Source organism: Ursus arctos, unplaced genomic scaffold, assembly GCF_023065955.2.
Source record: "Ursus arctos isolate Adak ecotype North America unplaced genomic scaffold, UrsArc2.0 scaffold_19, whole genome shotgun sequence".
NCBI lineage: Eukaryota > Metazoa > Chordata > Mammalia > Carnivora > Ursidae > Ursus > Ursus arctos.
Genome location: NW_026622863.1, coordinates 26,813,823 through 26,829,982, shown reverse-complemented (window position 1 = coordinate 26,829,982; position 16,160 = coordinate 26,813,823). Strand labels below are relative to the sequence as shown.

The window sequence follows — 16,160 nt, the reverse complement described above, 5'->3', positions numbered from 1 at the left end:
AATGAATGCTGCTGCAACAGGCGGACATCCACATGCAAAAAGGAAAAAGGACTCTAGACACTGAGCTTCTATCTGTCACAGAAATTAATTAAAAACAGATCATAGACCTAAATTAAAACATGAAAACTTACAGAAGATAACACAGAAGAAAAGCTAGGTGACCTTGGGTTTGGCAATGAGTTTGTAAACACTAAAAGCATGAACCCATGAAAGAAAAATGGTAAGTGGACTTCATTCAAACTAAAAACTTCTCGGGGTGCCTAGCTGGCTCAGTCGGCAGAGCATCCAACTCTTGATCTCAGGGTCGTGAGTCTAAGCTCCACATTGGTGTGGAGCCTACTTACGGAAAAAATCTTAAAAAATTTTAAATTCATACTAAAACTTCTGCTTTGCAAACAACACCATTAACAGAGTAAAAAAACAGACACAGAGGGGAGAAGGTATGTGCAAAACACATGTCTGGTAAGGACTGGTATCCAAAATAAACAAAGAACTCTTAAAACTCAACAAAGAAACAATTACAAACGGGAAAGCATCTGAGCAGAATTCTGCTTTGCAGTAAACAATGTTCACATGCAATTGCTAAAGTCTCTTTGAAAGCAAACAATGTGATGCTAATTACTAAAAAAGGAGACAAGCTACAAAACAGTAGAGATACTGATGCTTTGTATTTAAAAAAAACAAAACAAAACAAAAAAACCACCAGAGCATACTAAGCCATACACAATATAAACAGTAAAAATTTTAAAACTTCGCATTTCAGAACAGGGATGTCAAACTGTAGAATTTTTTCTTCTTCTGTTTCGAATAACCAACCAGAGGAGCTGGAAATTAACCAAGGGAGACATTTACATTCCTTTTACATGCTAGCTATACATATCTGAAGGATCACAAATCAGGATTTTTCATTTCTAATTTGCCTTTTCTTTTTGTTAGTCATTAGCTATTCATTAGATTTTCTTCTAGTACTATTATCTGGATTGGATACAATTTACAGGCTTGATGGGAAGAAAATGGACCTTCACTGCCTGTATGCAGAACAGCATTCACTAGATTTGGGAAGTAGAAGTAACTGGTAGAGAGCGAGATTCACCTCTGTTATGATGGCTTTCTGGTCCTTCACCCTTTGAGCCTCCTCTGGGTCCTGCTCCAGGCTGAAGACTTTTGAGAGGGGCACTGCTTTCCCACTGCGGCACAGGACTGCTTGGCACGTGCCAACATTGGCGACAGTCAGGCTAAAACTACTTGTTGGGTCGGCAGTGTCAGGGCGGATGTAACAGAGGAGAGCGGAGGAGCCCAGCTTCTGGCCAGCCATTCCCAATTTCCTGTTTAGAAAAAAAAAAAGAAAACAAAGTTTTCGAAGTGGCAGTCCTTCATGTCCATGCTTTCCTCGTTTCTCTGCCACGACTGTGAGCCAGCCGCACCGTGTTCACCTAAAGGCAGTCTCTTATACAGGACAGGATGGTGAAGAGTTCACCTTCCACGCTTAGCTGACAGAGAAAAGAGATTTTATGAACAGGTTGAGGGTAGGGGAGACAGTGAGGAGACATCTCTCTCTATGGCTTCTGCTTGTGTCTGATCATAGACAGCAGGGGCCTCATTCAGTCATTTTCAACTCCAGCACATCAGAGTCACCTGGAGGGCACATTACAACAGAAGGCTGGGCTCCCTCCTCAGAGTTTCTGATGCAGTGGGTAAGGGGCTGGCCCAGGAATCTGCACTTCTAACAAGTTCCTAGTGATGCTGAGGGTGCTGCTCCTAGAACACTTTGAGAACCACTCACTTAGGCTGTAAGTTCCTTGAAAGAAGGACCACACTCTTCCTTCTCTATCTCCCATACACATGGCATCCATCCCTAGCACACGGCATGCAATGCTGAGCACAGAGCAGATACTATGAGAAAGATCCGGTGGCAAATTCCAGCTCTGCCATTTGCTCACTGCAGATCCACAGCAAGATATTTCTCTGAGAAATTTTTCTGATAAAATACCCACTTCTTTGGGGGCGCCTGGGTGGCACAGCAGTTAAGCGTCTGCCTTTGGCTCAGGGCGTGATCCCGGCGTTCTGGGATCGAGCCCCGCATCAGGCTCCTCTGCTATGAGCCTGCTTCTTCCTCTCCCACTCCCCCTGCTTGTGTTCCCTCTCTCGCTGGCTGTCTCTATCTCTGTTAAATAAATAAATCTTAAAAAAAAAACAAAACACTTCTCTGGCTCGTTTGGAAAATTAAAGACATGCTATGAAAAAGATAGACTGGTCTTCTGCCTGGCTCTTGGGGGGGTGCTTCCTGAACCAAGTTCTCTTCCCAAGCTCTTCCCAACTGCCAAGTTCCTAGTTCAATTCTATTACCGAAAAATAGACTCCTTTCCCCACATCTTTGCTTTGTGTTGTAATGAAAGATAATACCAGCTTGGGCTCCAGGCTATTCCATCTCAACCTGGATGGTACAAGGTTACAACCTTTCAGTTGTGCATGGCCTCCATGCAGCCCACCTGATATACGTGATGCTGTACTAGCTACTAAGAGATTTTCAATAGTTTGGTTATATAGAGTTTTTGCCCTTAAGTGGCTGAGAAGTATTAATTGGTAAATCCCCAATAATAAGTATTCTAAACACATGAATCCGATCCATGCTTAACCTTTTGTAGGTCACTGACTCTTTGCGAAGAATCTTACAAAAGCTTACGCCATCTTCCTTCCCCTAAATGTACAAATGCACTTACACACACACAACCTTCTACACATGATTTCTGGGGTTCCAGATCCTCAGCGGCCTCTGGGTTCAACAGGGAAAGCAGATGGCCCCAAAGGCTCCTTAAAGGACCAATGTCCCCGTGCCCCTGGGTCGCTCAGTCGGTAAAGCGCATGCCTTCAACTCCAGTTGTGATCTCAGGGTCCTGGGATCGAGCCCGGCATTGTGTGGGGCTCCGCACTCAGTGGGGAGTCTGCTTCTCCATCTCCTTCTGCCCCTCCCCCTGCTCATGCTCGCTCTTTCTCTCAAACAAATAAAAATCTTAAATAAATAAAGGACAAAAGTCCCCACGTTCCTCCGTGCTGATACAGAGAATAGTCATAGCAGAAGGTCTCACCTTGATCTTGTACCTATAAATTTAGACCCTGACCTTCTGGCTTAGTGAGATTTACTTTCCAAAAGTAGAACTGAGTTAGGGATTATTCAACCCACCTGCTTACCTGTGAGATACCAAGAAGGTGTTAGCCATGAAAACCGTGTCATTTGTTGACTGCTGTACTTCTTCCAGAAGCACGTCCGCCATGGTACACTGGAGCAGGCGCGGGAGCTCCTCGTTTCGGTCCCCATCAAACATGCCATACACAGCGCCCACCCCCTCTGCAAAGTTATCCACAGCTAGGGCAGAGACACACAGCCTGTAACACAAACAGGAGAAAAACAAACATCCAAGCAAGTTATGGTGAAAGGATTATCCTCCAGGGAGCCTTCTTTGAAAAGTATTAATTGAGGGTAGAAAAAACAGTAGTAAATTCTAATCCATACATGAAAAATGATTAGGTAATTAAGTAGCACCTGAAAGAGCTGATGTTTCAAGAAACGGGGGAATTCAGCCACACTCATGGGCAGTACATACTCGCTTTGCAGTGCTGCCAAAGGCTGGAAAGAGTCAATGTTTTCCCTTTGTAGTGATAAGGATTGTACGGTCGACAACCTTCAGCCAAAGAGCCCCAGGAGAACAACTACAGTGGAAGAAGTTGGGCGTATTACTCCTTGTGGCAAGGGATAAGGCGCACCATGGCACTCTCGGGTGAACACGTAAGAGCATGCTGGGAAGAACCTACTACAGGATTCGGGCTTTGGGTGGGTCATTTGGGGGAAGGTCTAATGATGTGGACCAAGATTAGGTGCTGTCAGAAAGTGGGGCCATTCTATGGCTGGGTATCTCAGTAAATCTTATCTACAGAGAAAGAAAAGTAGCATGAGGAGAAAGTAGCCATCACCATTTTAGCCATAAGAGTGGGTGTTTGGTATCTTGTGGACTGTGCATTCATCTTGCTTTTATCTCACGGGGCCATGGTCCCAGAGGGATCTTCTCTGATGCTGAGACTCCATGATGTGTTTATGTCCCACAGGAGAACGACACGGCCTGGCTTTCAGCATCAGATCAGATGTCAGGGGCTGCCTTTTTCATTTCTCTCCGTGGCCAAGATACTCACTTATTTCTCTGCCCTGCCATCTCTGCCAGTCCATGGCTCCAGAAGGTTGATGTAACTGTAGCATCGGTGGTCGGCAAAGGTTTCTGATCAATTTTCAAGGTGGTGATATGGCTGTGGGAAGTGCAGAAGGGAAGGGAAGACCACACAGACTTCTGTATTTCACAAAAACTATCCCAAAAGAACATGTGTTTTTATAAAATCACCTGATGACAGACCAAGATTTATTTTCAGAGAGAATGAAAGAAAGTAGTGTGCTGACCCACCGGCCAAGAAGGAGAAGGAAAAGGGTAGTAGGAAGAAATAGGGGCCAAATATTATGGCAATCAGTACTGATCATTTCAATGAAAAACGGAGTCTATCCAAAGATTTCAAAGTCTTTGCCAACTGTCTACTTAATATTCTGATACAGTGAAGGCTTGGTACAATGAGTGAGGCTGCATCATCTCTTAGATGATGTAATGCAATGTGATCTGTACCACCTAAAATGTCTACATAAAAATATTCAGTGTGTGGCTGAGCAGTGCCCACAATGCTGAGTTCTGATATAAATGGGCTGTCTAGTGGATAGAATATCTATCCATAACTGAAGTAAGTAAAAGGACTAATATGGCCTAATTCATTCTATTCCTTTAATTAATCCAGATCCCTACTACAGACCTTAGGAGATCCACAATGGCTGATGGAACTAAGAGCACATGTGGATTCAATTTAAAAATTTTTCCTACCTAAACGTGTCCAGCGTCTTGTGTTCCAGTACCAGATTCGTATTTCCCGTCAGGTCAAGGTCTTGTAAAGAGGCAGGCAGAGCCTCCGGAATCAGGATTTCTGTCAAGTCATTGCAACTTAGGTCTACAAACTGAGAGGAAAATGGGGAAATCAATAGAAAATACATCACAGACAGTGAGTTCTTAACTCCCTAACACTCAGTCCCCTACTGTATTCTCAAAGGAAACAATTTCTTCCCAGGAATCGATTAAATCTGTTGTGATTCCAAACTGCCACTTTCTTCTTCTCTACGAGAAGAGAATGACCTGCCATTTCCCCAGCAGGACACCATCCCATCACAGAAAAGTACCTGGATCTGAGGCAACTGCAGTATTTCTGGGAAAATGCTGATGTTATTGGAGTGAGCCACAAGGGTGTGAAGCCTTTTGCAGTTGGCTATGGTCGTGGGAATGGTTTTAAGCTTGTTGCCACTTAGGTTCAGTTCCTCCAGTTGCTCCAATTTATTTAATTTGCTGAAAAAGAAACCACCATATAGCACACTGCACTCCCAATGGGCAGCCGTCAAGCCCGGGTGACAGCAGCCACACAGAGTACAGCAGCGGCCGGGTCCGCTGCCAGAGGGCTGGTGAGAACAAAACAGCCAGATGCCAGCAAAGGGAACGGCTCCCCAAGGTGACTGCTCCCCCTGAGTCTCAGCCTAATCTGCCTCTCACTGAGTTTCAAGGGCAGAAGCTTCCCTTGCTTCTCTTACAGCTGCTGGACCTTGTGGGTATGCACATCTTCTTGTTATCTGACTTATGGGAAGAGGCAGAATCAGCGCTGGCCTACAGTTAGATTACTACGGTACTTGCTTGGCCACTAACTAGCTGCAAAATACAGCATAATTTAACGTCAGTGGGCATCAACATCCTCAGCTGTAAAATAAACAAGTTGTACTAAATCATCACTAAGATTCCTTTCAGTGTTAAATTTCTATAGCTACCTATTCAACATAATCCATCTTCAGTAAACATTCCGGGAGTGCTTGCTACGCAGGCAGCCAAGTGCCAAGGAGTATGATACAAGCGAGTCACACTGTTCTGTGGGACTAAGCAAAGCTTTCTACACAGCAAGCAAAATATCTTCAGATAGCCTGACATCTTTATCTAGATTACTACAAACTGCTCTGATTTATTTATAATTTATTAATTTAAAAATTATAAAAATAATAAACTCCTATAACATGGAGAAAAAGTTTGGAAAATAAAGAAATAAAACAATACCACTGATCTGAAATTACTATTATTCTGTCTGCTAAATGAGATGCATATTCAGAATTTTCATAGGCATATTTGTTTTACATAAAATTTATATCCTGCCCTTTCCATGTATCATAATTTCTATTACTAGAAAATCATTAATACTTTTAAATAACTAAGCTCAGTAAATTAAAATTGTTTTCTTTCCTACTACAGAAGTAATGCATACTCATTGGAAAAAAACTGAAAAATAGAGATAAACAGAAAAAAATTTTTTTAATCCTACTACCAAAGATAATCTCTCATAACAGTCTGATGGAGGGTATTCTTGTCCTTTTTAATGCAATAAACTATATTTTTCAAATTAAAAAATGTCATATATATATTGTTTAATAACTTGCTTTTTTTTTAACTTAACAATACATTTTAAAAGTGTTCTTGGGGGCGCCTGGGTGGCACAACGGTTAAGCGTCTGCCTTCGGCTCAGGGCGTGATCCCGGCGTTCTGGGTTCGAGCCCCACATCAGGCTCCTCTGCTGGGAGCCTGCTTCTTCCTCTCCCACTCCCCCTGCCTGTGTTCCCTCTCTCGCTGGCTGTCTCTCTCTCTCCATCAAATAAATAAATAAAATCTTAAAAAAAAAAAAAAAAGTGTTCTTGTGTCCAAATCTCATGCTTTTCTCCTATACTACTCCCTCCTTAGATCTAATTTGTAAACACAAATGCGGGATACCTATCTTAGCCAGTCTCTTCCTGAGCACCCAAAACTACACTACATTTTGAAAGTAGTCCAAAAGAAACAGAAGAATTGGACTGTGCCTGTGTAATTAAACATTGTTCAGGAGATGACTTGACAGCGGATTTAAGATTCAGTACAGAACAAACATTTTAATATACTGTTCCTAAATTCCATTTAGTTTTATTATCTGTATTTCAGAGTACTCTAATTTTGTGTGATCTCCTATTACTTTTTATCTTTACTTCTAACGTATTTTCATAATCTTTGATGTATTTTCAGTTTTGTGTCTGCTTTTAATGCTTCCAGTAAGAATTTCATCAGATTAGGAGGAATTCATCAGCTTCACAGCATTCCATCTGCTATCTCCCAAAAGCTTCATAAACCAGTAGGACTTGTCAATTGTCTGTTGTTTCCACTTTACAGAAACGTATCTGAGGCCAGTGGAATTAGTCTGATAGGATTTCAAGAGATCTATCAGATGCTGAAATTAAGATTCTGCCTTCACTTTATTTTTTTTTTAAAGATTTTATTTATTTATTTGAGAAAGAGAGAAAAGCAGGCTACCCCCTAAGCAGGGAGTGTGACGTGGGGCTCGATCCTAGGACCCCAGGATCATGATCCAAGCTGAAGGCAGATGCTTAACTGACTGAGCCACCCAACGCCCCAAGATTTCGCCTTCACTTTAAAAGCCATTGTTCAAATTCTTTGAAAGAAGCAATCAAGTTTAACCTGCTTGTCTTCTTAAGCTCCAAATATCTCATTTCATAAACATTCACAAAAATTATAATCTCTGAATTTTTCTAAGTTTATCATATTTCTAAGAAAATCTGTAAAATAAAATTAGAATCAAAATACATAGTTTTGTTTTCAAATTATACCAAACATATAATTTCAAATTACAGCAAACATAATTTTATATGATATATATAATTTCATTCAAATTATATCAAATGTCACTTATTTCCCTATAGTCTTCATTTCTGAAAACATGATTTTTAATGACTACTTTCATGGTACAGATGGATTTTTCTGGCATCAAATTTCCCAAAATCTTTTTTATCAAATATATTTTGGAAGATACTTATTTCTCCACTGACACTGTTTAAAACCTCGACAGCATTAAACATCTCTCTTATGTTTTCTCGTGGGTATAGCCTGGCTAACTATTATTCATCTCTTCCTCCAGGAAGTCAACCCCGCCCCCAGGCACCGTGGAGTGCAGAGCTACCTGTGTGTATCCTTAACACCTTGCATTTGTTACACTGTACTGCAACCGCCTATTACTTGTCTATTTCCCCAATTTGACTGTAAGTTACTTGAGGACAGAGACTGTTACCTAACCACCACTGTTTCCCCAGTACTTATGCAGTACTTGACATATAGTAGGCATTCAATATATAATATATATAATGAATAAATTGATGGACTCAACAGTATATTATAAAACAGAGCTGACAAGAGAAAAGAAAAAAATGTTTTCAGAATGTATTTCTTTTTTTTTTAAGATTTTATTTATTTATTTGACAGAGAGACAGCCAGCGAGAGAGGGAACACAAGCAGGGGGAGTGGGAAAGGAAGAAGCAGGCTCCCAGAGGAGCAGGGAGCCCGATGCGGGGCTTGATCCCAGCACCCTGGGATCACGCCCTGAGCTGAAGGCAGATGCTTAACGACTGAGCCACCCAGGCGCCCCATCAGAATGTATTTCTTAAGCTTACACTTTTATAGGTTGAAAATTCTCAGACCATTATTAAGTAATTAGAACAAAGAATCAAATGCATTTTAGCTAAGAATTCTCTGGTTACTGATACTTAACGACTGGGTACAGATTTTCTCATTCAACCAGTAGAATCACAGCACCAGCAAGTTGCTCAACATAAAGCCAGAGGGCCCAGTAAGGTAATTGTAATGTAGACTGCAAATGCAGGTTTCACCCTATGTGTCTGAAATGACGAATGTGTGCATTTGCTTACCTTGCAGGAAAGGTCTGTAGCTGGTTATTCGCAAGATGCAAGATTCGCAGGTGCGGGTGGCCCACCAGAACAGGCACACACTGGTCTGTCAGGAGGTTGTTGGTCAGATAGAGCAGCTGCAGAGCACTCAGACTCTCCTCTCCAGCCCCAGCAGATGGCAAAGATTCCAGACAGTTTGCAGACGCATTCAAGTATCTGAGACTGACAGAACACACACAAATCACCATTTCCTGTATGGTTATTTGTTACCATCCTACCCTCTCAGTATGGAACACTGCCATTTCATGCTCCTGAACTTGTGACACAAGTAATTTCTTGCAGGGTTTTTTGTTTTTTTTTTCTAATCGATTCTATCCACCCAACCAAAGTTCCTTTTATTCAACTCGTGCAAGCCAAGTAGAGAGGAAAGAACTTAGGCTTGCTTGTGTTCCCAGGCTTCTGTAGTGGCCTGTTTCTAACCTAGTTTCATCTTTTATGGTCTGTTGTCCACGGAAAAGGTGTCATTGAATGTCATGTTCACAAATATCTCAATTGTGAAGACACCCTTCAGAAAAGTTTTTGTCTGATTTGAACAGGATCATATTTATTTAGCCAATCCTCTGAGAGTCTGCTAATAACGGGCATAGAGGCTGTTGGCAACTATTTGCTATTATAGACAAGTTTTATCTTCCATGAGAACGATATAAGAAAACCAGTTTGCTCAATCCTTTGTCAACACCGAGTATCATAATTCATTTTAATCTTGGCCAATCTAACACGTAAAGTATGGTATGATTTTAAAAATTTACCTAGCATAGCATGGTGTTTGGTATATAGAGAACATGCTCAATAAAAGACAGCTATTATTATTAACCTTGTTGCATGTTAAGTCTCCTTCATATTATGTGATCCACATCCCTAGTTAGCTTTTTAGCTGTCGAGGATACTGTTTATATGTGTGTATGTCTTTGTATGTCCCAAAAGGGCTCTGTGCAGAGTTAGTATTAGATTAGTATCATCGACAGTTTGCTATAGCTACTAAGTAGCTTCCTTACTACAAATTCTAAGGTTGTAAACCTAAGTTGGAAACCTTAAAAAAAAAAAAAAAGAACTAAATGCAGTGAGGCGCCCAGCTAGCTCAGTCTGTGGCGTGTGCGACTCTTGATCCCGGGGCTGTGGGTTCAAGACCCATGTTAGATACAGAGATTGCTTAAAAACAAAAACTTAAAAAAAAAAAAAAAAAGAACCAACAACCAAGAGGGCATCTGGTGGCTCAGTCAGTTAAGCATCCAACTCTTGACATCAGGGTTGTGGGTTCAATCCCCACACTGGGTGTAGAGATTCCTTAAAAATAAAATCTTTAATTAAAAAAAAGAGAGATTGAGAAAAGAGGTTGGGTCAGTTGGTTAAGCATCCAACTCCTGATTTTGACTCAGGTCATGACTTCAGGGTTGTGAAATCAAGCCCTGTGATGGGCTCCATGCTCATGGAGCCTGCTTAAGATTCTCTCTCCCTCTACCCCTCCCTCTCTCTCTCTTAAAAAAAAAAAAAAAAAAAAAAGCTAAATGCAGTGTTATGCATTACTAACAAATACTTGTTAATTAAGTTAAATGTTACTGCATTAAAATTCCATATAAACTTTCCAAAAAGAAAATTTCCCTCAAATATTTTCTAGAATTTCCAAAGATTTTAATTTTAGGAAAATCCAACCAAGTATATTATACATTAAGAGATATATAAGCTGCCAAAGAACAAGCCAGACACTTATGAGCTAAATGCTTTTTGTATGTATCCTGTAGCCTTACGTTAAATTTCTACTGCTTATCTCTTGTTTTCTCCATTTCTAAACTGAAGACAATATTGCAGAAGACTATAATTAAAACTAGTTTTCACTTAATGGTGACATATGCATGAGATAAACCTGATTACAGGAAGTACAGGAAGACACACTATTTATTAATTTACAGTGAGAACGCAAATAACACCTTTTGGAACAAAGTTACCTTTAAATGCACAGTTTTCCAAGTAGGTAGTAAAAAAGCACTGCACATTAAGAATGTAACTTGATGATAGCTTGGTAAAGCAAGAAGCGAAAACTAAATTAACTTTAGTGATATGTCCTTTTCTCCCAAACACAAAAGGTGAAAATTGCCAAGAAGGCTTTATGAGAAAGCTGTAATTTTTCTTTAAGAGGTCATAAATGTATTCATTTTTGGAGATGAAAGCCTGTTTGAAATTTCCCAAGCTGCTTCAAATTGTTTACAACACTAAAACTTCTTCAGTATTTGATGGTTATTTCAACTTTTGAGTTAAAGACTACTGTCTCATACAACAGTGTCATATTTGTTTTCATATAAATTACTCATAAAAGTCTCCACGCATAGTTGGACTGTTGGGCAAACACTGTAGAGTTCCAAAGGTCACTCCAATGACAAGTTAACAGTTTGTTTCGTCGATGATTCGCTCTTCTAAATAACCTCTGTGGCACTTACTTTAAGGCCTTGGAGAAGAGCGTATCTGGCAGCCTGGTGAGCAGGTTATGCTGAATATCCAGTGCCTCCAGGGGGATGTGCTCCACCAGCACCGGCAGGCTCTGCACCTGATTGTGCCCCGCCGTCAGCTTTCTGAGACTCAAGCTACTAAGGATTCTAAGGGCAACAGTACAAAGAAACAAATGAAAAACTTCATTAAATCATTTTTTCTGAGTCTGCCCTTGGCCATCTCCCTGAAATCGGTAAACTAACAGAAACCTGTTCTAGACAGTCTCACCACCGGCAAGCGCCCGAGCCAACAGAACGGCCACGACCATATGCTTACCCACCACCCACTAGGAAGTCATTATGAGGTCATTTTGGGAAAAGGTGACTTAACGAAAGCAAACAAAACAGAACAGATCTAAACAAAAAAAGCAATTTCTAGAATAAACTGATTTATATTTTAAGTCTAGACAGCACCAAAAATTCAGTCAATTTATTAATACAGTTTATCCTTGAATAACATGGATTTGAACTGCGAGGGTCCACTTACACGTGGATTTTTTTTATAAAGGCAGTATAGTACTGTAAATGTATTTCCTCTACCTTATGATTTTCTTAATGAGATTTTCTTTTCTCCAGCTTACTTCAAGAACAGAGTATAAAATACATATAACATACAAAACACGACTACTTATGTGATCAGTAAGGCTTCCAGTCAACAGTAGGCTCTTAGTAGTTAAGTTTTAGGGGAAGTCAAAAGTTACACTTGGATTTTCAACTGTGCAGGGGTCGGGACCCGTAACCCCACATTGTTCAAGGATTAACTGTAACTGATCGTAATAAATAACAAAATTTATTATAACAAAAACTACTACTTACTTAGTGCTTAAAATGTGCTAGGCCATTTTAACTATTCAGTTCAGAAGGGTTAAGGGACTTTGATTTGCAAAAGATCTCACACTGAATGTGGGAAATAGTAGGGTCAGGACTTGAACTAAGGTCCGATTCTAGCTGCGTTCACACCTACTGTGCTGCAAGCCTCTAGTTTATTTTAAAGACTCCACTAGGTGACAACTACACATCTTACACCTCAGTGCTTTTGAATATCCCATTCCCTCCTCTCCCAGTACCTCCCTCTCTCCCCCTCTGCGTACAGAAATCTCACCATCTTATAAAAAGGTCAACTCAAATATGTAAATCTCTCCTAAAGCATTCCATAATTGTTCAAAATTGTGAATTTCTAAAACATTTGACTCATACGGTGTAATGACGAAGAGTGAAGGCTTCAGAATAAGAACAACCTAGTCCAGTGTGACTCTGGACAAGTTACCCAACCGCTGCAGGCCCTCATTCCCTCACTTGTAAGATGAGAATAAGAGCGTCTATCTAATAATAAGGTGGTTAAAGGATTAATAAGGTAATAAAAGTGAGGTTCTTTTTTTTTAAAGATTTTATTTATTTATTTGACAGAGAGAGAGACAGCCAGCGAGAGAGGGAACACAAGCATGGGGAGTGGGAGAGGAAGAAGCAGGCTCCCAGAGGAGCAGGGAGCCCGATGCGGGGCTTGATCCCAGGTCCCTGGGATCACGCCCTGAGCCGAAGGCAGATGCTTAACGACTGAGCCACCCAGGCGCCCCTAAAAGTGAGGTTCTTAAAACATTACTCAGTTCATAATAACTTATCCAATACAAATGATCTATTATCACAATCAGATCAGTGATCTATGCCAATGACTCCTGTTACATTTTATCACAGTTATCTGTGCACGAGTCATCCCAAATATCCACTTACCAGTTCCATGCAGGCCAAGACTGTATATTAGCCATTACTGTACTCCTTACAGCACTTCACACTGCCCTGCACTCAGCAAGTACCCAATATTTATCAAACAAATGAATGAAAATACCTTTGAAAGGCAACCCAAGGGGCACCTGGGTGTCTCAGTCGGTTAAGTGTCTGACTTTGGCTCAGGTCGTGATCCCAGGGTCCTGGGATGGAGCCCCGCACTGGGCTCCCTGCTCTGCGGGAAGTCTGCTTCTCCCTCTGCCTCTGCCCCTCCCCCTGCTTGTGCTCTCTCTGTCTCTCAAATAAATAAATACAATCTTTAAAAAAAAAAAAAAAAAAGGCAACCCAAATCTAGGAAAATAATTACACATACATACAAACACATATCAATACATACATAAACACACACATACCTCATGGGAACCTCTGTCAGAAGATTATAGCTCACATCTAATATTTCCATCTTCTTTGCTTCACAGGCCCAGTCAGGGACACACTCTAGCAGATTTCTACAGAAAATAATTAAAAAAGATATCACTGAAGATGATGAGTGGAACTCATTTCACTAGTCTGTAAGGTATCTGTTAACTGGCCTGTGAGCTCCTTGAGGGCAGGAGCACTCTCCCCAAGGCATCCCTAGCACACCACCTGGAATATAGAAGGTGCTCAATGAATGTTTGTTGATAGGCAGAGAGAGAGACAAACACACGATCATGTATTATATTGGATCAATTATGCCACCTGCTCAAAGAAGACACTGAGGCTCTGAACACTAAGGAAAGCACAGAGTAAAGAGACGGGCTGAGGAAAGACAATGAAAGCAGTGGCGTTCTAAACAGACTTTCAAAGACGAGTAGGATTTGCACAGGTAATGAATGACTGGAGGAGAAGAAAAGGAAATTGTGGAGAAAACGAACCAAGTCAATACAAGTGAGGAAGAAGGGACAAATGTAAGTGGTGACAGAAGCTGCAAGTCATTTACAACGTGAGCCCAGGCCACCGGGCAGATAGTGAGCACAAGGAATTCTATGTTCAGATGCTACTTAGCTTCTCTAAGGCTCAAAGGGTCTATTGACTGACAGATCACATAATGAGGCAGAAAGAAGCAGGTGCTGTAGGAGATGCGCAGATACTGCTACAACAGCCTAGTGAAGGGAGCACTTTGCCTGACGTGGAGGATCAGGGCAAGCTCCCCAAGATACACGATATCTGGGTTAGAATCTGAAGAATGTTGTACACTGACCCAAGATGACAAAGACATACTAAGAGGTGACAACACGAGCTAGAGCAGCAACAAGAAACGGCATGATGGATGTGAGGAATAATCAGCAGTCTGGTGATGCCAGAGCAGCAAATATGGAGCCAAGGGGTAAGACACAACCTGGAGAGACCTAAATCGTGTCCAGAAGGCTGTGACTTTATCCTGCAGGTACGGGGATCACTGAAGGGTCTGCAGCAGTACAGAGACAAGGTCAGCGTTGCACCTTCACTAGCTCACTCTGGATACTCAGAGGTCTGGCTGAGGTGTTTTTTTAGTAAAAGGAAGCTGTTACAGAATTCCAGACAAGAAATGATATGAGCCTAAACACACAGAAAAGAGGGGAGGGATTGTCCATCTGACAGGACTATCTTACGATAATGCCAAAAGCTGAAACAGACACAAGACAACAAGCTAAGTGATGCTTGGGGGAGTGGATAAGGAGTTTCATTTGGCACGTGTTTGAGGTACTTGTACTTGGAGACGGGCAGGTCAAAAATGCCTCATGTGAAACTGGACACATGGGTCTAAGGCTGGAAGAAGAGGTCTGGGCTGGCGATCCAGGTGACACTGATGCTGAAGTACAGCTGAAATCACTGGAGTAAATGAGACTTTGTCACATGAGAACGTAGCACACAAGGACAGGCCCGGAATAAGTGACCTGTAAAAGGCTGGCTGAGGACAAAGAGTATGCGGGAGACAGGAGTGGTCGAAGCAGCATGAAAAAAAAAATCAGACCGTATTAGCCAGCTGAGGAAAAAGTATGCTTGAAGAAAAGAGAGCAGGATTTACAGTGTCAGTACAGAAAAGTTCCATATGAGAGGCCGAAAGCAAGCTGTGATGGGGATAAACAAATGGGAACTGAGGGAACTGAGCCAACAAATGAAAATACCTACTGAGAAATTTGGACAAAAGGGAATGAGAAGAATTAGATGGTACCTAGAGGGGCTGCAAGAGAAAGCAGACTTTGTTAAGAGAGAAGAGGTGTGAGTGTGCGTAGATGGAGAAAAAGGAAGAGCCTGGCCACACACGAGAGGGGAGGAAGTGGTGACTCACAGAGCAAGGTCTGGAGCAGGGGAGTGGATGCCATCTCGGGCACAGAGGCTAGACTGGACTTGAACAGAGGAAAGAAGAGGAGAATGGATACGAATCTACATGCATTTAAGCAAGGTGGTAGGAAGCTGAGGGAGATCACCTAAGATGATCTCTATTTTCCCAATCAAGTGAGAAGCTAAGCTTTGAAGTGAAGGAGATGGGGGGCAGTGCTGCTGAAGGAAGCTGAGCAGTGTGGGGCGGATGCCCAGGATACGGGAAGGAGCTGACAACAGAAAAGACTGATAAGTTCCAGATGAGGTTGGAAACTGTGACTTCACAATAGTGTTCATATGATTTTCTTTAGCAATGATCAAGCCCAGAGAAGGTAAACCTTAGTACTGACCTATGCTGGGGTTTTGCTGAGAAGACAAGACAGAAAGAAATGGATGGAAGGGAATCTAGAACAAGAGCTTAATAATAATGGTAACAAAGTAACAATAACAAAAAGAAACCCGAGTATACCAGTTACTATTTCCTGAAAAGACTATTTTATGCCAGGCACCATACTAATATTTTGCATTTAGTATCTCATTTAATCTTTGATGCTGACCATATAGGATCCTGTCCACTTTCTACCTGCTCTACCACTCTATAATCACAGGATTTAAGAAGCTACCTTGTAACTGTGTGTTTGGTTGTCAAACTCTCCACTAGTCCATAAAACTCAACCACTGAATCCTGAATGCCCAACAGTGTCAAAAATGAAGGAAAG

The 16,160-nt window shown here is 41.4% G+C and overlaps 1 protein-coding gene across 2 annotated transcripts in view; it reads right to left on the bottom strand.

The window, feature by feature from the left end:
* PHLPP2 (PH domain and leucine rich repeat protein phosphatase 2) overlaps positions 1–16,160 on the bottom strand; it is a 73,049-nt gene that overhangs the window by 6,167 nt on the left and 50,722 nt on the right. For both annotated transcript variants that reach the window (XM_026495160.4, XM_044382481.3), the window contains 8 exons: positions 13,509–13,604; positions 11,326–11,481; positions 8,855–9,055; positions 5,261–5,423; positions 4,911–5,041; positions 4,186–4,296; positions 3,190–3,384; positions 1,094–1,325 (listed from right to left, as the gene is read on the bottom strand). In XM_026495160.4, coding sequence (XP_026350945.2) covers positions 1,094–1,325; positions 3,190–3,384; positions 4,186–4,296; positions 4,911–5,041; positions 5,261–5,423; positions 8,855–9,055; positions 11,326–11,481; positions 13,509–13,604 — 1,285 coding nt within the window. The remainder of the gene's footprint in view (positions 1–1,093; positions 1,326–3,189; positions 3,385–4,185; positions 4,297–4,910; positions 5,042–5,260; positions 5,424–8,854; positions 9,056–11,325; positions 11,482–13,508; positions 13,605–16,160) is intronic.